General features: G+C 42.9%; 1 protein-coding gene across 3 annotated transcripts in view; it reads right to left on the reverse strand.

Moving 5' to 3' along the window:
* Positions 1-23,590, reverse strand: part of LOC146629980 (voltage-gated delayed rectifier potassium channel KCNH1-like) — a 107,345-nt gene that overhangs the window by 25,209 nt on the left and 58,546 nt on the right. For all 3 annotated transcript variants that reach the window (XM_085355520.1, XM_085355519.1, XM_085355518.1), the window contains exon 9: positions 22,324-22,576. In XM_085355520.1, the coding sequence (XP_085211646.1) occupies positions 22,324-22,576 (253 nt within the window). The remainder of the gene's footprint in view (positions 1-22,323; positions 22,577-23,590) is intronic.

Below are 23,590 nucleotides of genomic sequence, written 5' to 3' on the forward strand. Positions count from 1 at the left end.
ACCCCTTCACTCTCTGAAGAAGCTCGATCTGAATTAGACTCTCAGTTATCTATGTGTTACACCCCGGCCTAGGCAACCGGCGTGCAACACAGGAAAAATAAAAATAAGGGGAAAAGGCCCCCAAGCTCACTGCTCTTAAGGAGGGCGAACCCATAAAAAAGACTAATACAGGCTTCCACAAAAAAAAAAAATCCCAAACGAAAGTATCGACAACTATTTTCATTAAAGCAAAATATGATATTTATTTACATCAAAACACCAAACTAATTACAACGGGGAGGAAGATCGCGACCATGACATACTGAAACACAGGGTTTAAATACCTAGAGGGAGCAATCAGGAAATGGACAACAAGAGGGAAACACAGCTGGGGCAACGCTTACACTGACGAGACAGGGACAAGTAAATTGAACACACTAAGATAACACAGACTTTCAAAGTAAAACAGGAAACACATAACAGTCACGCCAAAACAAAACGCCTAAAACAATACACTGCCAACCCCAAATCGTAACAATGAGTGAACTGTCGATTGCAATTGATAAATTAAAAATGGGAAAAACTCCCAGCCCAGATGGAATCCCACTAGACCTTTTCAAAATATTTAAAGACAAATTAGTACGCCCTCTGTACGACATGCTAACGGAAAGTTATGATTTAAAAGAGCTTCCCCCCTCCTTGCGTAATGCACTCATAACGGTATTCCCTAAGCCTGGGAAACCGCCTACAAAATGTGAATCTTATAGACCAATCTCATTAATAAACTCTGAAGCCAAGATAATAAGTAAAGTACTGGCAAACAGACTTGAACGATACCTTCATCTTCTCGCTGATACTGACCAGAATGGTTTTGTAAAAGGCCGGCAAGTGCAGCATGGTATTTGCAGAGTACTGAATGTACTTTACTCAAATTCAGAACATCCAGACATGGCTCTGCTCTCCTTGGACGCAGAAAAAGCTTTCGATAGGGTCGAACATTATTAGCCAAATTGAGGCAGTACCTTATAGAGATAGTTATCTCTATAAGGTACTGCCTCAATTTGGCTTTGGCAGTTACTTCATGACCTGGGTCAAAATATTATATAATAAACCTATAGCCTCAGTTAGAACTAACAACATCATATCTAGACCATTCTATCTAGGTAGAGGTACACGTCAAGGCTGCCCCCTTTCGCCTCTTCTTTTCGTCCTAGCAATTGAACCATTGGTTATTGCGATAAGGAGCAATCAAAATATCTCTGGCATTAGAACAAATAATATTGAGTCCAAAATTGGATTATTCGCGGACGACATTATCTTAATGCTGTCCAAATTAAAGAGCTCAATTCCCCACCTAATCAAAACAATTAACTCCTTTGGCAATATTTCCGGTTATAAAATTAATAAATCCAAGTCGGCCATCCTCTTCTTTAAACATTCTGAAAGAATTAAACCACCTATTCAAACAATGTTTCAAGTTGCCAGAGACAGTCTTACCAATCTAGGTATAAAAATCACTTCAAAAATTAATGATTTGGTACATGCAAATTACTCTCCTACAATCAACCCTCTTGTTGACTTAATCAATAGATGGTCTATGCTGCCAATCTCTCTGATTGGACGCGGAAATATTCTCAAGATGAACGTTCTTCCAAAATTTCTATATCTCTTCCAAGTCATTCCTCTCAGCCCTCCAGATGACTTCTTCACAAAGGCAAAAACAATATTCATTAAATTCATTTGGAATAATAGACGAGCCAGACTGCGCCTTTCGCTACTATATCTCCCGTATGACAGGGGAGGTCTGTGTGTTCCAAACCTCAAACGGCACTACTGGGCTGCCCAGCTTTCTGCGGCCTCATGCTGGTTTTCAACGACAACCTTACCCTGGGTAACTTTAGAAAGGACAAGCACTACCCCCTTACCGCTCAGCACTTAACTGTACTCCGCAAAGTATAAAGATCTGATAAAAGATACATCAAACCTCTTTGTTAAAAATACCATCCGTGTCTGGTTCGACGCACTCAAGTTTAAAGATGAAACACCTGCACTATCCCAATTCTCACCTATCTGGGGCAATAGGGCCTTTAAATCTGGTTGGAAAGATTTGGGCTTTAAAATGTGGGCCGTCAGAGACCTGTGCAAAGTTGCAGACCTATTTGACAAGGACACCCTACTATGTTTTAATGGCTTGACACAGAAATTTGGTATTCCAACCAAACATTTTTTCAAATTTCTTCAAATCAGGAGCTTCATTTCAAAAACTCAAAAATCCCTAACATTGCCTACTCTAAACTCATTAGAGGACATAGCAATAAACCATCAGCTTAAGAAGGGTTTAATATCCCGTTTTTACAGCAACCTGGGTGCTGACCCATGCAAATTCTTAGGTTACTTAGGCAACAACTGTATCTGTAAGCATGTGTGAGATCAACTGAAGCCTGGAATGTGATATTGTGTGGAGATTTAAAGTTGCTGGTAGATATTAACGGTGTCTCAGCTAAGGCAGAAGACAGCAGACACTGCACAGTGTCAACAAACTGTCTGGCTGTGGAAACTGAAGCAGTGCCTAGCTCCGGAGTCGCATGCGGCTCTTTATCTTTAGTCCTTTTAGTGGTGGTTTGGGAAAATACATTTTTTTTAAGTAATTAGCTGAAGTGTATTTTATTTATGTTAGTTATTTTTTAACTTGTAGTTCTAAATTGGAAGATTATTGTGATATTGAAATATAAATATAAAATTATATTCTATTTTTTTTTTGATCGCTCAAAATAAGCGTCACACTTGCGGAAGCCGATATACCCTGCGAAACGCCGTGCATTTATCGAGACTTTCAACCCCAGGTAAGACAATTCTAGATCTTCGGATCCACATTATGTCAGCAGCTCCACCGTGAACTATGTTAAAAACAAACACGCTCACACCTCACAGATGACAGCTTACAGTCCTGCGTAAAGATGAAAGTGACTTCGTACAGCCCCGATTTGCAGACGCTGTGCGCAGAGGTTCAGGAGCAGAAGTCCCATTGTAAACATATCACGGCAGACCCGACGATGTTTGCATGAACATGCTTTTCAGCATCTCTCTATTGACCACTTTTCACACACGGTTGCTGTACGCATACAGCCGGTGTTAAAGCGCACAGCCCGACACACACCAACACAACAGCAGAGAGAGCGCAGACGTTAAGGCAGCGAGGCGCGATTGCAGGTGCCGCTCAGGTGCGTCCGCCTCCCCTGTAGCGGCGCTGCAGACCACGCCCCGCCACACACATTAACCAGGTAAAATACATATTTAGGCAGAATTTTGCAAATATCTATTTTTCATTTTTCAGCAGCTTAGTGCTTTTTTTCCCCAATTATTTTTTTAAAAGTCGGGTCAATGCTCCAAAAACCCAAAGGCGATATGAGGGTGGCGGCTCACAACAGCTTTTGTTTGCTGGATCATTTTAGTTCAGCTGGGTGTCTTTCCTTTTGTTATATTTCTTTAAGAGTTCAAAATGTGTTATTACATAAATAAAATGTAATTTTCTCTGTAGCACTTCATGGATTTAAGCAACACACCTTAGTTGTTTACATAAAGCATAAAGGTAACACTGTATATATTGTTTTTTTTATCTTCATTTTAGATGTCAAAAAGTATTTGCAGCTCCCAGTGTTTTCTTTTGCGTGGAAACCAGGTCCAAATGGCGCTAAAGGTTGCTGACCCCTGGCCTAGCTGATTGGATTAGTTGCTGAAGTGTTTTGCCAAATAAAATGACTGGCTTTTAAGGAAATATTGATTATTGCAATTTAAACTGTATGAAGCGGAGTAAAGCTGTGATTAGAGTGTGAGGGGAGAAAGGACCAACTGCCCTGAAGGTGAAAAAGAAGATGATTGAAAAAAAAAAAAAAGGGGGGGGGGGGAGTAATTTAATGCAGTGTAAAATATTATTTTTGACAAAAAAAGAAGAAGAATCAGAGGGAGAGTGTTAACAGTGTTAACAGGATGAAAAATTTTATTTTTTAAAAGTCTCAGTGTGTCAGTAGCAGGTAAACCTGGACCTGGATCAACCCACCTACCCACATCAGTAACATAATTAGAACTACACTCAGGCTCAGTTTTTGGCTAAACATTTCACAGCTTCAGCTTGTATGAACAATCATGGATAAAGAGATGCCCTCCAAATCACAAGCTGGCAAGTCGATCTGCAATATCACTGTGTGTGAAAGGACTCAAGATTTGCCACACAAGGAGTAAAGGTTCAGAGGAAGAGACTGAAAAATAACACAAGGCTGAAGAAAAACTGCCCATGGGACAGTTGAGAATGTACATGTCACAACTATGAACTGCTGCAGGATGTGGTAGAGGCAGACAGCAGTGGTGAGAAGGAGGAAGTAGATAACAACGAGGGAGAAAAGAACATGGAGGAATAGCCTGAGCAGAGATAACACAGTAGGTAGACTGGTCAGGGGTTCAAAGGCAACGAACGGCTACTCTGATGTATCCTTGAGCAAGGAAGGTACCATCTCTACACACTGCTTCCCGGGTGCTGGATCAGTAGCTGCCCACTGCTTCACTGAGTGAATGGGTTAAATGCAGAGGACAAAATATCTCGGGACTACATGGGGTTGAGAAATAATGAAGGCTGTTTTTAATGTGGGAACACATAAAACCTGGATGATTAAGCATTAAATTCAAAGTGTTTATTGTCATGTGTATAAAGAAAAGCATGTCTCTGTGCAACGAAATGCTTTCTCTGTTGTCCACACACAGATGTCGGGTTAATATGTACAAACAGAACTAGAACAGATAAAATAGAAATACAGGGTGGGCCATTTATATGGATACACCCTAATAAAATGGGAATGGTTGGTGATGTTAAAGTCCTGTTTGTGGCACATTAGTATATGTGAGGGGGCAAACTCCTCAAGATGGATGGTGACCATGGTGGCCATTTAGAAGTCGGCCATCTTGGATACAACTTTTGTTTTTTCAATAGGAAGAGGGCCATGTGACACATCAAACTTATTGGTAATGTCACAAGAAAAACAATGGTGTGCTTGGTTTCAACGTAACTTTATTCTTTCATGAGTTATTTACAAGTTTCTGACCACTTATAAAATGTGTTCAATGTGCTGCCCATTGTGTTGGATTGTCAATGCAACCCTCTTCTCCCATTCTTCACACACTGATAGCAACACCGCAGGAGAAATGCCAGCACAGGCATCCAGTATCCCTAGCTTCAGGTGCTGCACATCTCGTATCTTCACACCATAGACAATTGCCTTCAGATGACCCCAAAGATAAAAGTCTAAGGGGGTCAGATCGGGAGACCTTGGAGGCCATTCAACTGGCCCACGACGACCAATCCACTTTCCAGGAAACTGTTCATCTAGGAATGCTCGGACCTGGCACCCATAATGTGGTGGTGCACCATCTTGCTGGAAGAACTCAGGGAACATGCCAGCTTCAGTGCATAAAGAGGGAAACACATCATCATGTAGCAATTTCAAATATCCAGTGGCCTTGAGGTTTCCATTGATGAAGAATGGACCAACTATCGTTGTACTCCATATACCACACCAAACCATCACTTTTGTTGTTCCAACAGTCTTGGAGGATCCATCCAATGTGGGTTAGTGTCAGACCAATAGCGGTGTTTTGTTTGTTAACTTCACCATTCACATAAAAGTTTGCCTCATCACTGAACAAAATCTTCTGCGTGATCTGAGGGTCCTGTTCCAATTTGTGTTTTGCCCATTCTGCAAATTCTGTGCGCCGATCTGGGTCATCCTCATTGAGATGCTGCAGTAGCTGGAGTTTGTAAGGGTGCCATCTGTGAGTAGCCAATATCCGCCGAAGGGATGTTCAACTAATGTCATTCTCCAGTGACGTGCGGCGAGTGCTACACTGTGGGCTCTTGCTGAATGAAGCTAGGACAGCCACTGATGTTTCTTCATTAGTGACAGTTTTCTTGCGTCCACATTTTGGCAAATCCAACACTGAACCAGTTTCACGAAAGTTAGCAAGCAGTTTGCTAACTGTAGCATGGGAGATGGGTGGTCTCGTAGGGTGTCTTGCATTGAAATCTGCTGCAATGACCCGGTTACTGCGTTCACCAGATATCAACACAATTTCAATCTGCTCCTCACGTGTTAACCTCTTCGACATGTCAATGGCTGTGAACAAAGAGAAACTTGTAAATAACTCACGAAAGAATTTACGTTGAAACCAAGCACACCATTGTTTTTCTTGATGTGTCACATGGCCCTCTTCCTATTGAAAAAACAAAAGTTGTATCCAAGATGGCCGACTTCTAAATGGCCACCCTGTAGTATAAATAAATAAATGGAGACAAAAATTGAAGTGTTAAATAGATTTGTGTGCAAAAGAGCTATGAGCTTAATATGCTGGTTTAATATTTAAGATGACCTGATGTGCGAAAAATTATTATTACTGTTAAAATAGGTCAGCTGTTCAAGAAACTAATTGCAGTGGGGAAGAAGGAGTTGTCCATCCACGAACTTCCCTATTGGAGGTGACAGTCATGGGTGTACAGTGTGTAGAGGATGGGACTGAGGACGCAACTCTGTGGAGTTGCCAGGAGTCGCCAGTGTTTGTAATAATGCTGGCTGAAGTCCTGTTGCTGATCCTGACAGACTGGGGGCCTGCCAGTCAAAAAGTCCTGTAGCCAGTCACATACCATGCAACAAGACAGTAGTATTGTAAGAGCTGTTAGCTGCTAATAAAAATAAAAGTAATAAAAGTATATTCAGCAAGTGAAACCATGCCAGTTGACCCCAGAACCTCCAGAATTGCATGATATCCCAGAGCACTTATGGGCAACCTGTCATGGTCCTGGGTCATGCGACCCAGTGTTTCTGAGTTTCATGTTGTTTTGTTATTTCATCTGTATTACAGTTTCTTTTCAGTTATCTAGTTATTCAGCCATGTTTAGTTTGCAGTTTAGTTCATGGTTTATCAGGTTCCCTGTGTGTCATGTCTACGTCTCCATGTTTCCTGTTTTACTTTGAAAGAGTCCAGTATGTTCTTTGTTCATTGTATTTAGTTTCCCTTCCCCTGCCCTGTCATTAGGTTCATGTGTGTCAGCAGTGTTCCCATGTGTTAAAGTTCCCATTGTTGTTTATTGTGTCTTATGTGTCATGTTTCTGGTCTGCCTGGTTAATGCTGTCATGCCTGTCTTGTCATGTTTTCCTGTTTATTTTGAAAGTCTAGTTTTCATGTCGTTGTGTTTTAGTTTACATTTCCTGTGCATCATTATGTTCACCCCAGTCAGCTGTTTCCTCATGTGTCTCCACTTCCCCTGATAACCTCATGAATGTATTTACTTCCTTTGTCTCTTACTGTTCATTGTTAGGATGTCTGCCAATTTCCCTCATGTCATCTAGTTACAGTCATAGTTCCTGTCACAGTCATAGTTTTACCTTTTGTTATCATGGTCAGTCATAGGTTCGTCATAGTTTATCATAGTTGTGCTTGGTGTTTCATAGTTTCATGTTTTCAGCCGAAATAAAGGCTCGCCTTCAGTTTGCAAACCAGCTCCTTGCCTCCAGTGTCTGCTTTTGGGTCCCCTCCAACAAACACACCGGCGCACCCCGCCATGACAGTACGTCCTGACCATGACAGACCCAGCAACAAATAGCAGAGAAGTAATCCAGGCAGTGGAGTTGTTATGTTGCCAGTGGAGGAGAGGGAGGAAGTTACTTCACTGGTTGCGGGTAAGCGTCAAGGCTTTTCCCTAGTTATAAGAAGCGCTACCCCCTCTGATCTTGAACTACCTCCGCAACATCCTCCAACCCCGTCCATGGCAGCATCAGTGGCCTGGTGCGCGGGCTGCATCACCACAGCCCCGTGGCTGCGCAGCCTCGCCACCGCCAGCTGTAAGCGTGCGAGTTGGCACGCTGAAGTTTGCCACAGCGCCACACCCTTCTGCGCCCGCTCCGCCCCTCAGCTCGCCGGTTTCTACTTTGCCGTCACAGGATGTTGAGGATGCTGTGGAGGTCATGGATTTCGACCTCGAAGAGCGGCAGCTCGTTGCATGCGCTCAACTAGAGGAGGAGCTCTGGTAGAAGCCGTGGCTCACTCCTAACTATGAAGAGATTTTCCTGGGAACTCGCCTGGCTCTCGGGGGTCCCCTGAGCTGCCGGGAACCTACCGCTCCGTCAGCACCCAGCTCCCCAGCCTCTGCAACACCGCCTGGCGCCCATGAGGCACCGATGTCTGGGTCATCCGAAACTACCATCAAAAAGAAACGGCGTTCGCGTCGCTGTCGCACTGCACAACGACCGGAGGTGAGTGAATGCAGTCTTTCATCACCAGCCTCCATTGAAACATTAGAAGTTGAACTAGATTCAGAATTACAGATTCAAGAGTCAAAGTTAAAAGAGACTCATAGTGTGAAGATGGCTGACTCTAGTACTGAGAATGGTGTGGTCTTTTCGTCTGGCTTCTATGAACAAGGAGTAAGACCCACATGGACTGTGAATCCCAGCACTGGAGAGTTTCAGCCTGTGTTCTTGTCACCGCCACCCGAACAGGTGTTTGACTGTCCAGCCTCTAAGCTGACCAGGGAATCCCCTGTTTTGTGTGTTTCTGTTTGTGAAAATAAAGACACTGTTTCAGAATTAGCCAGTGCTAACTTTAGGCTGAGTAATGCTCTTCTAACCAAGCCACAGCCAAGAGAATTTGTTTCAAAGATGATCATGGACAAACCTAGTAATCTTGTAGGGACCTCTGACACTACACTTAGATTGAAAGAGATTTCCACAGGCCATAATGTTAATTGTGTGGGGAGTGGGGTGGAAGTGTTTTCTTCTGTGTCATTTAATGTGCCTGGGGTTCCATCAAAGACTGAGTTATCTGTGGCTAATGCATCCCTTCCTGACTCTGCTCTGCTCACCAAGGAGCTACTTGAAGAAGGCCCCTATGCTTTCATAGCAAGTAAGGATATTTCAGAGGAGACAGGTCATGAAATAAAGTATGAAAAGACTGAGTGTGAGATGTGTGATCACGTTTTGCCTGCTTTTCCTATTTTCAATGAACTGAAAACTGAAAATGCTGATCATGAACTCACGTTGAAACTTGAAGACGACAATATGGATTCAAATCATGGTAACATGAACTGTGAAACGTCCCAACCTGACTTGTGTTTTCCTCAGAATCTTAAGCAGGGTGTTTTTGGACTGTTTACCTCCAGCACTGCCACCTCCAATCAGAAGACTGTGCTCCACGTTGCCGCCGTTGCCGTCCACACGGTCGGCCACCAGACCTGCTCTGTTATGGACTGTTGAGCCGTCGACCTCCAGGTCGGCCGCCGGAACCTGGTGTTTATGGACTTTTGTGGTATCGTCCTCCGGGTCAACCCCCTGAATGTCCACATCGTAAACTGTGTTCTTTGGACTTCTGGAGTCAGGGTTCTGTACCTTTTTTGTTTCTGTTTGGGATTCCAGGTTATTTGTTTTTTGTTTCTTGTGTTCTTGGTCTGTTTCAGACCAAGTAAGCATCAGTAAGCCATTAAAGCCAGAAGCAGTGAATAGAGACCCGCACTAGCAGACACAGACAGTTTCTACCCACAAGCGATCAGGCTTTTGAACTGTTGACATTCTGCACATACCATTACACACTCACTTCAACTACTGGACTCGACACATTGTCACTTAAACCACTTTAAGTCCTCACTTCACAGTTTTGCACAAACTACTTTAATACTTTCAATGCGAGAGATCATATGACCGTGCAGCATTTAAAAGCGTTTTTTTGTGGAAAGTAATCAGTAATTAGTTACTGATTACTTTTTTCAAATAACTTACCCAACATGTACCCAACACTGGGTACATGTGACTAAACAGAAGGTTTAGTAAACACGTCGCAACGATATTCCTGTGTGAGGCTCAGTCATTTCATTTTTGCAACACTTAAGAAAAGCAAAATAGCTTCATATTCATTACATGACATAATGAATTTACAGTCGCATCTCCCTTTAAACATCAAACAAACAACAACAACAAAACAATTTTATTAATGCAATAATTTTGAATACTGCAATGCATGCCTTAGCATAAGCATAGACAGAGAAGGGAGAGGAGACGGAGGAGGGAGAGGAAACAAAAGCAGGGCTGCAGGTCCGGTGTCATGCTTAGGAATCAACCACACAAGCCACCTCTTCCGAGCCTATATCTATTCAATGCCAGATCCCTTGTGCATAAAATGAATGACCTGAAATTGCAACTAGTGGGAAATTGCTATGTCCATGACTGCTCTGCCTTGTTCATCATCGAACCCTGGCTTAATCCGGAATACCCGATGCTAGCGTGCAGCTAGCAGGACGCACTTTGGTCTGCTGGGGCAGGACAAAGGACTCCGGTAAGAGCAGACCAGAGTGCGTCTGTATTTATTTGTATGAAAGCTGGTGCAACAATGGGACAATTATAGACATAAACTGATCCCCAAACCTCGTGTACATATCTAAAAGATGCCAGACTTTTTTTCTAACAAGAGAACTGACAGTAGCGATCATCACGGCTTTGTACATTCCACCCGACGCCAGTGTAAACATGGCGCTTGCCCATCCTGCTGAACACCACTAACAAACAACAGCAGGCCCTGATGGTGCCTGATAGTGTTCACATTGTTGCAGGTGATTTTAATAAGGTCGACAAGAAAACTGTACTCCCAAAATTCTATCAGCATGTCAAATGTCCCAACAGGGAGAGAACACCCTAGAGCATGCGTACTCCAACATTAAGCATGTATATAGAGCCATACAGTACTGGACTGGGACAAAAAAATCGGCCCAGGCATTTTGACTAGAGACTGGCCCACCAGGCATTATAGGAAGAACCAAAGAGGCCTTTGAATGAAAACAAACACTGTTGTGACAGTGATGTACACTGTCTTGTTGGTATATATGTATCAGTCTAATAAACTTAAACCTACACCATTCTCCCTATTCTGGTATTCGAAACAGTACTTAGCTGAAACCCGAAGACTGCTTGGTCGAGTTAACCTCCTGAACTATCTACAACACATAGTGGAAACCTGACATTAAGACAGAGAAGACTACAGGTGAGACATGATCGTTACTGAATATTAAAAATAATAAATGACAGATTTAGTGATATTTTCATTAACTATTTATTTACCACATCAATAAACCGCATGGCAGGCAAAATATTTTTTCTAACATGGCAACCGTTAAAAAGTGAAAGGAGACAGAAAGACAGGTGAGAAATAAATAGAAAGAAAAAAATCAAAATAAAACTTAATTGACTTTTTGATGGTATTTTACACACAGTACTAGGGATGGGTACCGGTATCCGGTGCCATTATGGCTCCGGTTCTGACATAAACGGTAGTAACCAGACCGAAAAGCGGCACACATTTCGGTGCTTTATTTCGGTGCTTTTTTTTCCTGAGCTGTGATACACTTTGGATTCTAGCCAATCATTTTACGTTTCCGAGGATAGTAGGCGTGCCCAGGTACGTACGTTCTTTTAGAGCAGAGCTACAGATTAAAAATGCCCAAAGCGAAGCGGTCAAAGTCTGGCTGTACTTCACAGCAAAAGATGCAAACTCAGCAGCAACAAGTGCTTTAAGATGATACTGTGCAAAGGAGGTAACACCTCGAATCTGATGAAACACCTGGCGACGTATAGCATTTTGTTAAAAGTGCTAAGTGCTCTTTTGTTTAAGCACCGGTTCGAGCACTGTTTAAGCACCGGCACCATTTCAAAAGTACCGGTTTGGTACTGGTATCGGATAAAACCTAAACGATACCCATCCCTACACAGTACTGGTACAGAATCTAGAAAATGTGGGAAATACTGGCATCATATACAGTACTTACTTCTGAGGAAATTATGATGGGACCCTGGAATATAAATTACTATGTACAATAATGGATTTCTCTACATTTTACATCAGATGAAAACATTGGTTGTAAGATTCGGATAATTATTCGCTAAAAGCTAGACATTTTAAATGAGAATAAGAAAGAAGGGTATTTTGTTTGTGCCCCCCTTTTCCTGTTAATGCTCTACCTGGCCCCCCTGACAAAACTTTGCTAGACCCGCCCCTGCACAGTTACCAGCTGTCAGCTACTTAGAAAAGGATCCTGGTGTTATTTGTCTCTCAGAAACAGTTCATAACTTCCCTTCAACTCATTCATGTCACCTCAAAGGTAAACCTGTTTCTCCATCACCTGTTCAGCTCTGATGATTCAGTAAGGACATCTCCTGGTTTCATCTTCATGTTTCCCTCTCACCACATATCCAAACCGACATCATGACCAGCGGCTTTTACAGCTGTGGCTCCAGCAAACATCAGCTGATACTAGAAAGTAATATTAAATAAATTCTAACGACAGCTGATCAAGCTTAAATGTGCTGCTGTTATTTAGCACAACATCGGGTTCCTCTTTCTGGTTCAAAATGGGTGATAAACAAACAAGAGAGACTGGACTTGTGACAGAAAAGCCGATCACCTGATTCTTGATCAGTTTCATGATTGAAGTAGCAACAGGAGAGGGAGGGGACAGAATGAGAGAAGAAGAAGCAGCTGTACAGCGTACAGGATAACTCCAGCTTTGTGTCTTGTTTTCATTCTAGCGTACGGGGCAAATCACGTTCCTTTTCAGCTCAATACGAAAGGCGTAATATTTTCTCTGAATACCGGGTTATTCCGTTTTTTATGGGACGGTTGGCAACTCTACTAACTAACCTTATGAATAAAATAAAGTTCACTATCAGTAACATCATAGCACCCGCCCAGCTGTATAGAAACTCCGTCATTCTAGCTAGTACACAGTACGAGTTATTGTAACATACTGTAAAAAGTTAGCACAACAAAAATAAACTACACCTAAACTTGGTTTATATCTGACCCAGGTCATAACTTCTTACCTGAAGTTCAGTTCCCCTGATACCTTTTACCGCTGGCCGCCCCAGGTCTCTCCTTCTCCTGTCTCACCTTTCTCTCATCCACCTGCTGGCCTCCACCACTTGCTAATGTAACTGAATCTGTGGAAGCTCCGCCATGTCACCACCAAACAGTTGAGTTATTTTTTACACATCTGCCAGCATCTGGCCAATCCACCACCTTTCATTGTTTATACCGTTACGAAAAAAAACGAAACGAAACGAAAAATCTCCATCTGCCCACCGAGTCCAGCTATAGCTGCATATGTGTTTAGTAGTAATTTCTTTTTGTAGAGGGCTAGCAAAACAACCATTTTCAAGGGCATTGCCATATTGGAATCCCGACTTCTCTGACGAGGCTAACCAGAATGCCATTTACTCGAGTGTGACATCATTCCCAGGTCCGTGTTCTGATTTCCGAGGTAAGTCGAATGCAACACACGAAGTAACAAATAACAACCCTATCTAAATCCCAGTAACGATTAACACATTCTTGATTTTGGCATAATAACTAGTTGCCGTGCTCGTTACCACAATAATAACGTAGTTACTGTAAAGCGTTACTTAATAACGCGTTATTCCCTACACTGATAACAGTGCACTTAAAGAAAACATGTAGAGTTTCATCTCTTAGGAGGGGGGTCTAAATTTTTTTATACATTGATGATTTAATAGTGTTCTCCTTTTAAGCCGGCCTGCAAGATTGAAACTAAAGTGTTGTAAAATACCTCACTGACAACAGTCACAAAGTACGCCTCTCCAAATTAAAATGGGCTTTGGATCACACATCAGATGGAATGTCCTTGTGGGTAAAAAGGATTGCAGCGATCCAACTCATTCCAAAATCACAAGGAATTTATTTTATTTTATAAATGAATTTCATTTATTTATTTTTTGACATGATGTCATGAGATGCTCCAATATCAGCAATGATACATGGGAGGGGACTGACTGGACATGACAGATTACAGCGGACTGATGACACCCAGACAAAACTTTTACTGATTTAAAACTACAGACTCCACCTAGTTTGAATTACCCTTTTGCTGTAGGAGCAGGGGGAATGACAGAGAACAGACGGTCAAAAGACATTGTAGGTTCACATGAGCTTGTGGGCCATTCAGACTCAACCCTTTAGCTCCCACATTATATTCTGTGTCACTGATTCCTGTAAAAAAAACATGTATTTACTAGCTGCATGTTGGTTATGGTATCACTTTGTATTTATTAAAAAATATCACAGTTAAGGTCATTGCTTCTCCCATATGATTTTATAGGAGCCTTTTCTGGAATCTGGGCATTCAGAGCTGACCCATAGGACGTGCCACTGGCTAACTCTGAGGGTCTTTGTGGATGATTCAGCATCATGCAACCCAAAATATAAAGCAGGATAGCAGTGGTCACAGATCACCATAGCATGAGGGGATGCTCAGGTGGCAGAGCAGATCACCTACTAACCGAAAGGTTGGTGATTTGGTTTCCCTGTGTGCTCCAGGTTGCATGCATGAGTTTGTGAGCGAGGCAGGTTGTATAGAGAGCTGAGCTTATATTGACTCAAAGATTCTATTTTTCTGCCAGTTATAGGGTGGATCATGGGGCAGAGCCAGGAGTCAAACAGAATATGGAAATTAGACCACAGAATTAACATGAAAACCAAACTAACTTCATCTCTTAACACAGATTTACGGGCCAAGAGTCAAGATACCCAGGAGGAGAAGCCCTGATGTTGCCCAAAAGACAATTCATCTAACTTTTTTCCTTTACTCATTCTCCTTATGATGGCAAAAAAGGGATGGCACAACAAATACATGGTACAACTCTTGTATGCCCAGATAAGCCTTTTGATAACCTATAAATAGACTATTATAATTATAGTATGCAAATTTTACAGCTACTTTACTAACAAATTACTTGTGCACATTCTGTGTAGCAGCTACTTTAATATGGTGATGCCAATTCCTGACACCTTAGAAACCTGCCTCAAATCCCTCCCTTGTCCTCCTTACTCATTTCCCCAGTAAATATAACAACTACAGCTGTAAGTTCCTTTGTGAATTCTACTGAATTCTAAAACTCTAAAAAAAGAATTCTATGGTCTGTCTGTGAAGGTCCTCGGTCATCCAGGTCATTGTAGTCTAAGGAGCTTGGAAAGAAAAGTATCTGGACTTCTATAAGTTTCTTGAAGGCGTTTCACCTCTCACCTGAGAAGCTTCTTCAGTTCTAAGAGCAATTGGTACAGAGTCACAGATTTTTAAGCCCTGTTGGGAGTGTCCATAAGAGTGTTGTGGACCCCCTATTTATCCTCTGCTTAATCACAAGAGTCAAGGTAAACAATATATACGCGGAGTTTTTTCCTCAATAGTTTCGTCACATTTACTGTTTAAGGACAGCACTAGCAAGCACTCTCTGCTTATGACCAAAAAATAAAAAAACAAAACAAAAAACAGCCTGTTCGTGTTGGTGGAAAAATGTACAATGTCGACCAATCAAAAATGATATGGCAACATGACATTTGGTTGTTTAGGGAGAGGGGGAAGTTTTAGGAGTGACGGCGAGAGAGAGAGAGAGAGAAAGACAGACAGACAGCAGAAAAAGAGAGCGAGCGAGTTTTGAAATGTGAGAGATTTGTGACGTTTAGCGTGTTTGGAGTGTGTAGTTAATGTGTAGTGTTGTGGATAGTTTTGTGTTGTGTGTCAGAACAATGAGGCGACTAGGGATGGGTACCGACATAAACGGTAGTAACCAGACCGAAAAGCAGCGCACATTTCGGTGCTTTATTTCGGTGCTTTTTTTTCCTGAGCTGTGATACACTTCTAGCCAATCATTTTACGTTTCCGAGGATAGTAGGCGGGTCCAGGTACGTACGTTCTTTTAGAGCAGAGCTACAGATTAAAAATGCCCAAGGCGAAGCGGTCAAAAGTCTGGCTGTACTTCACAGCAAAATATGCAAACTCAGCAGCCTGCAACAAGTGCTTTAAGCTGATACTGTGATACTGTCAAAGGAGGTAACACCTCAAATCCGATGAAACACCTGGCGACGCATAGCGTTTTTTTTAAAAGCCCAGAAATGCGCCGTATTTGATAGCTTGCTGCGAGACCTCACACCGAGCGCATCTACTGCGGGTGTGGTGCCTGTTATCGGACCCAGAGTTAGCAACATCCCCAAAAACCCGAAGAGGAGAGTCCTGGCCCCTAGCCCTGCCAGTGTAGCAGAAATGATGATGATGCAGCAGCAGCCGTTCTTCTCTGCGGGAGTAGCTTAATGTTGTTCGTGTGTAATTTACGTTGAATAGGCTAACCATGTTATTACATTAATGCATGTCAGGTGAACTAGCAAACATCATCATAGCTACATGCGGCTGTCTTCTTGTTTGATGGCAGATACTCCCTTCACCCTGGACAAAAAGGCTAAAATGACCAAAGAAGAAGTGGAAAACAGTTAAACATGAGAGGTTTTGGACAAAGTTTGTGTTTTTTCCATTGATTAAGCACTGCTTCCAGCCAAGAGTGATACCATATATGCCCCATAGCTGCAGAAAAGGCTAACATTGTTATCTTTTTACAAAAAAAAACAACAGCTGAACATGAGAGGTTTTTGGACCAATTTTGTGTTCTCCATTCTTTAAGCACCGGTTCGAGCACCGTTTAAGCACCGGCACGGTTTCAAAAATACCGGTTTGGCACCGGTATCGGATAAAACCTAAACGATACCCATCCCTAGAGGCGACTGCGGTCTCCAGGTAGAAACAGGAGTGATACACCTGCTGCTGTCAGACCTGCAGGTATCAGGCTGTGATGTTCTCCTTTATAGTGGACAGAAAATTTTTTTTTTGGAGTGGCACAAATAATTTGTGTGGCATCTTATTGAATGCAGAACAGCTGATTGTTATGTAAATAGTTTGAAATGGTTATTTGAAAAAGGGTAAAAGGTAAATAGCTGCAAATAACTTTGTTGTTTGCAAAACTTGTGCATAGGATTTCAAAATTGACAATTTATAATTGCATTTAAAGTTATGAAATATGATTCATTAAACATGTTTGTGGTTGTTACAATAAAAATATAACTTTTTCTACTCGGATTTTATGTTTTTTGTCTGATTTTTAGATCAATTGTGTTAATAGAGTATGTCAAAATGAAAACATGACTGTAAATTCAGACCTGTGAGGTTGTGCTGAAAAGAATGATACCAAACAAGGCAAAGTAAATAGTTTTTAAAGGTAAAATGTAGAGGTAAAATCAAAAGTAGTTAAAAATGGCCAATTATACCCTGGACACCAGAGGGTTAAACATTACGCAATAGTTACTTTTCAAGTAATTAATTAATTAATTAATTTGAGAATATTGTAAATCAGTTACTAACTTTTTTAAAGAAGTAAAGGAAAGGAAAAACACCACATATATATTGTTTATCATGACTCTGGTTTTACGTGGCCTATCAACACAATTTAAAAACTGGTATATATCACCTTGTTGCTTTGACATCTTAAAGTGGTCATGTGATTGGCTTACCATGACTACTTTATTCCTCCTCAGTCAAACAGCAGCACTCATGCGGTTGTTTTGCCCCCTTATATTCAGGTGTTGTGCCAAAAAGCGATCGTTTGCCAGAAAGTGATTGCCGTCCACGGGAGTGCAAGCAGCTGTTTAAAACTATAGCGCCCAGATTACTTACATAGTAAGCTACTTCCGTGCAACTGATATAAGATGAGGTAAGCTGAACAAAGCTTCAGCCGTCTGTTTGTTGAAAAATAGTAATGCGACTGCACCACATTTTCTTGTTAGTAACTGTAATGGCGTTGTAACGATAGAAATAGTAATTAGTTAGATTACTCGTTACTGAAAAAAGTAACGCCGTTAGTAACACCGTTACTTGTAACACCATTATTCCCATCACTGCTGATCAGTAAGATAACCTGTGTTATAGAGTCTAAAAGCTGCTGGTAAGAATGACCTGCAGTAGCACTTCTTCCAAGACTGTGGGTGTAAAAGTACACTGCTGAACGAGCTGCTCAGTGTGAGGTGTTGTCCATGATGGATCTTAGCTTAGACAACATCCTCTCCTCCCCAACCTGCTCAATGGACTTCAGCGGCCAGTCCAGGACAGAGTTGGCACTCTTGACCAATTTGTTGAGTTTCCCCCTGCCCCTCTCTGCCATTCCACCACTCCAGCAGACCGCAGCCTAAAAGATGGCAGACGCCACCACAGTGTCATAAAACGTCCTTAGGAGTGTTCTGTTCACCCCGAAGGATCTCAGCCACCGTTGCAGGTGGAGTCAACTTAGACCCTTTCTGTAGAGTGCATTTGTGTTCGTGGACCAGTCCAGTTTGTTATTGAGGTGAACCACCAGGTATTTATACTCCTCCACCGTTTCAATGCCGAAACCCTGGATGTTCACTGGTGTAATAGGGGTTGTCTTCTTGCTGAAGTCAATCTGTGGCATTGATGCAAAGTTGGTTCTGTTCACAGCAGCTGACGAAGTCATTGATGACCCCTCCTGTATTCCAGTTTGTTTCCCTTTGACACCTGACCCACAATGGCGGTGTCGTTTGAGAACTTCTGGAGATGGCAAGTGTCCGTGTTATAACTGAAATCTGCAGCGTGCAGGGTGAAGAGGAAAGGGGCGAGTACTGTTCCTTGTGGGGGCCCGGTGCTACAGACTACCACCTCAGACACACAGTCCTGCAGCCTCACATACTGGGGTCTAACCCACTGCAGCTTCCCCCTTAGCACTGAGGGTTGGATTGTGTTGAAGGCACGGGAGAAATGAAAAAACATGACTCTCACAGTGCACCTGGTGCTCTCCAGATGAGAGAAGGCCCAATGCAGCAGGTAGATGATGTTCGGCTGGTAGGCAAACTGCAGCGGGTCTAGGTCTCTCCCGACTAATGGGCGAAGGTGGTGTAGTATGATCCTCTCCGTGGTCTTCATCAGGTGTGAAGTCAGTGCAAAGGGTCTGAAGTGGTTCGGCTCCTTGGGGTGCGTTGTCTTTGGGACCGGCACCACGCAGGAGGTCTTCCACAGAATGGGGACCCTCTCCAGACAGAGACTGAGGTTAAAGATGTATGTGATAGCCTCATAAAGTTGATCTGCACAGTCCCTCAATAGTCTGGAGCTGATTCCATCTGGACCCGTGGCCTACCTGGTTTTCATCTTCCTCAGCTGACTCTCTGTTCATTCCCTCTGTGTTTCCAGATCTGAAAGCCCTCCAAAAATTGTGGCATAGGCACACTTTTTTCAGGTCATCTCTGAATAAGCCTATGATTCAGAAGTTCATTCATGAGGATGATTGCAATTGGGTTGCTGGTAAGACCTGTTTACAGTGTAGGAGGTGCTCCAGTCATCCACAGGATTTTCTCCCTTTCTCCCAGAGTTGCTGTCCAGCAGAAAGCTGTGGGGTTGCTGGACCTGATTAAAGAAAGCTGGGAGGAAGGTACAAGCCTGGCTAAGAATACGATTCAATACATGCTGGACCTGAGAGCAAAGCTGCACACATTGGGGAGGTTATGACCTTTAGTGGTCACGTGGCAAATGGGTGAGGTAGACTATGAGGTGGTGCGGTGAAACAGAGGTGGAGCCACACAGGTATATCACCTCAATCTCCTAGAAACATGGAGAGATGCTGAGAGGCTTCTCTGATGAGTCTGAAGGAGAGAGATTAGTTGGGGCCAGAGGTGCCAAATTCGATCATTCCCATCTTCCTCCATTGTGATGACCATCTCACACAGGTCCAGAGAGCAGATGTTGCTACACTGCAACAGGAGTTTGTAGATGTGTTCCCCTCTGCCCAGCCATATGATTCCCATGGAGTGCCCCTTTGAAACACAGCCTGGTGTGACCCTGCGTTCACAACCTTACAGGTTACCTGAGCACAAGAGACAAATGGTTCAAAAGGAGTTGGCTGAAATGCTAAAGCTGGGAGTAATAGAAGAGTCACACAGCACGTGGTGTAGCCCCATTGTTTTTGGAGTAAAGAAAGATGGGGCTATATGGTTCTGTGTTGAATATCTCAAGGTGAATGAGATCTCACAGTTTGATGCCACGGGTCGACGAGCTCCTGGACTGGTTAGGCACTGCTCACTTTTTGTTACAATGCTTCTTCGGTTTGGCTTGTGTCAGATCCCCAGCGCCTCATGGACCGCATGCTGTGTCCACAAGCTACATATACTGCTTCTACCTAGATGATGTTGTCATCCACAGTGAGACCTGGGTGGAGCATGTGCAGTGGGTGGCAGGGGAGACTGGCTTTCGCAGCCGGTGAGCATCTTCTAATCATGCCTTCCCTATTTCAGTAGTGGCCATGCCGGAAAGGAAAAAGGAGTTGTGATAGTGTATTACACAGACAGATTTTCTCATCAGTCCAAAGAATATTTTCCCAAAAGACTAATCAAGATGTTTTTTGGGCAAATGTGAAATGAAACTTTGTGCTCTTTTTGGTCAGCAGTACATCACAAGGTTTGGACAGCTGATGTGTGACCTTTTTCTATATTCTAGTGGTAGATGAATAGTAATAATAGTGGTAGATGAACATTTGACTCTAAAATGTATGTTTCAGGGTTCCTGGGTTGTTGATCCAGTGTTTTCAGTTTGTTTATGTTCACTGTTTATAGTCCATGTGTTTCCTGTCTTAGTGTGGTAACCTTCTGACTATGTGCATTATGTCTAGTTCCAAGTCCTGTTGTGATTAGTTACATTAAGTTCAGCTGTGTACTCAACACTCTCTTATCACCATCATCATTAGCCTGTGTATTTAAGTCCTCAGTTTCCCTCAGTTCCTTGTCTTGTCATTGTAGTTGTCAATTCCGCATGTGTATTTCAGTTCAGTTTGTCCCTGCTTCGTCTCCGCTGCCAGACGTTTCCGCACCTGCTGGTCCTGCTTCATCTCCACCACCCACAGCTCCCACGCCATCGCCTGTAGCTCCTCCACCCGCGACTCCCACATCGTTACCTGCAGCTCCTCTACCCGCAGCTCCCACGCCATCGCCTGCAGGATCCACCTCGTCTGGTCCTGCATGCCAGCCACCTGCCAAGCTGCCCAACAGCCTCCATTCACAGCTTGCCCTGTGTCACTGCCATTTTCTATGCGGGCCGTCCTCTGGATTGGCTCTAGCGCTGCTGTTGGCCATGGGGCTGCCCGACTGAACTGATTCATCTCAGCTGCTGGCAACGGTGCAGTCCTACTGAACTGATTCATCTCAGCTGCTGGCCACGTGGCAACCCACCAGAACTAATCAATTTTAGACAGCCTTCGTTCTCATCATGCAGAAAGTAACAAATAATCTGCCAAGTGTGTGTGTCTAACTAGAAGCAATAGCGTTTGAAAGACACCATTGATCTGTTATTTATATTTGGTCCACATAGTGTGGAGGGTTAATAGCACTACTATGAGAGCGTACAATGGACAATAAATCATTTTTGTTTCAACAAATGGGCTATAAGAAATGTACAAATTAGTTACTCGGCAATGGGGAAGGTGTAATATAATTAGCTCACAAATTAGCCTATAATTAGCTCATGTGCCTAATTATAGGCCAACTTCCAACCTTCCTTTTATCTAAAAAAATTGTGAAAGAGTAGTGGTAAAACAGCTAACTTATCATCTGAAGAGGAATGGAGTTTTTTCCTATCTGTGCTAGGATCAATTCTGTTTCCATTATATATTGTTCTCTTACGCAATATCAATAAAAGGCATAGCATACATTTTCACTCCTATGCAGGTACCCAGCTTTATCTAGCCACAAACCAGATGATACACATCAATTAGTTAAACTATAGGACTGCCTTAAGACACAAAGGCCTGGATGATCTCTAATGCTTCTAAATTCATATAAAACTAAAACTCCTAAATATCTTTGAATTTTTGAACAGGATATGACCTGCAATTTGCATATTAAATTAACATGTAGGATTCCTTTCTTTCATATACACAATGTTTCTAAATTAGAAACATCTTTTCTCAGGGTGATCCTGAAAAACGAGGTCAGGCAAGGTTAGACTTCTTGACTACTGGAATTCATTATTATCAGGCTGTCCTAAAGACTCCTTTAAAAGCCTTCCGTTGATCCAAAATACTGCAGAAAGAGTAGGGGATGAGAACTAGAAATGGAGAGCTATTTTTGACAAATCATAAAGTTAGGACTAGATCAGGTGAACATGAATCCTCCCTTAGTTATGCTGCAGTAGCTCTAGGCTACTTAGATACCATTAATTGCTGCCTCTCTTCCACAGCATGTCTTTTGTCCGGTCTTCCCCACTCTCATCCCCTATGGTCGCGGCAGATGGCTGCCCCTTCATGAGCTGGGTTCTGCTACAGGTTTCTTCCTGCTTAAAAGCAAGTTTTTCCTTCCCACTGTCACACTGTCTTTTAAAAAGACTAAAGCTTCATTTTTTAACAATCTTAGCCTTATTCTCTAACTGAAGACCCTCACCTAAAATGGCCACCACCTCATCGTCCTGGATGACCTCCAGCGATCCTGACACGACGAAGCAAAGGCTGTCCACGCTCTCTCCAGCATGATAGATAAGGTCACCAGGGGCACTGTGGATGGTCTGAAACTCCATGGCCAGAGCCCGCAGGCAGCCATCACTGGCCAGGCGAAATGCCGGGTGTTCCTTAAACACCTTCCTGTTGAGGTGGACACAGATGTCTGCTCGCATGTCCTTTGGACAAATCTGCAGCACCTGCAAACAGAGTTAGACCAAGGTGACGTCACACAGAGCCAGATAAATAATGATCATTGCTAAAATGTCATCAGTAGTTATATTCAGGATTTCCTAAGCTGACGTGAAAACAGAAATACAGTTAATGCAGACATAATGATGCTGCCCTTTTTATGCTTCATTTCCATGCTGATGAACTACATTCTACTTACTGTTCACCAGCAGTTCACCAGCAACTTTTGAAACTTATGAAATCCTTGAGATTGTTTTTCACTGTATCATCAAAACATTTAAAAACTAATATCAATAAAAACTGAAGTTGCACATGGAATAAACATTGTTCCACTGCCAAACCTTTTGGTCATGACTGCCTGAAGTATTGACTAAGTACAGGATTGGCTGTGGCACCTTCCTGATGTATTCATGGATCTTTGTTGTTTTATCCTGGACAACAAAGACACTAACTAGTTCTTGGCCTCCTTCCTTCTCTTTAGCATACAGTCTCAAGATGCTCGATTTAGGGTTTATACCCTCCATGCATGGTAATCAGCTTTGTTGTCTTGATGTCAGTGGCTTCTATGTCCTCCTTTGGCCATATTATTATTCCAGCAAGGTATCCGGTGGCCAGTGGGGCATAAGTGTCGATTGCCCAGATCTTGTTCATTCCATTCAGCTGACTGCTCAGGACTTGTCTTACTCTTTGCAGGTATTTAGTGGTTGCAGTTTTCGTAGCAGCCTCTTCATGGAAATATATTGTGATTTATTTGTGCAGAAGAGTATGAATGGTTCCATCCATCCATCCATCCATTCGCTTCCGCTTATCCTTTTCAGGGTCGCGGGGGGCGCTGGAGCCTATCCCAGCTGTCATAGGGCGAGAGGCAGGGTACACCCTGGACAGGTCGCCAGTCTGTCGCAGGGCCAACACACAGGGACAGACAACCATTCGCACTCACATTCATTCGCACATTCACACCTAGTGACAATTTGGATTTTCCAATTAACCTATCCCCACAAGCTGCATGTCTTTGGACGGTG

This window comes from Diplotaxodon limnothrissa, linkage group LG6 (assembly GCF_057381915.1).
Source record: "Diplotaxodon limnothrissa isolate DT_005_m linkage group LG6, D_limnothrissa_male_GT1.1, whole genome shotgun sequence".
Lineage (NCBI taxonomy): Eukaryota > Metazoa > Chordata > Actinopteri > Cichliformes > Cichlidae > Diplotaxodon > Diplotaxodon limnothrissa.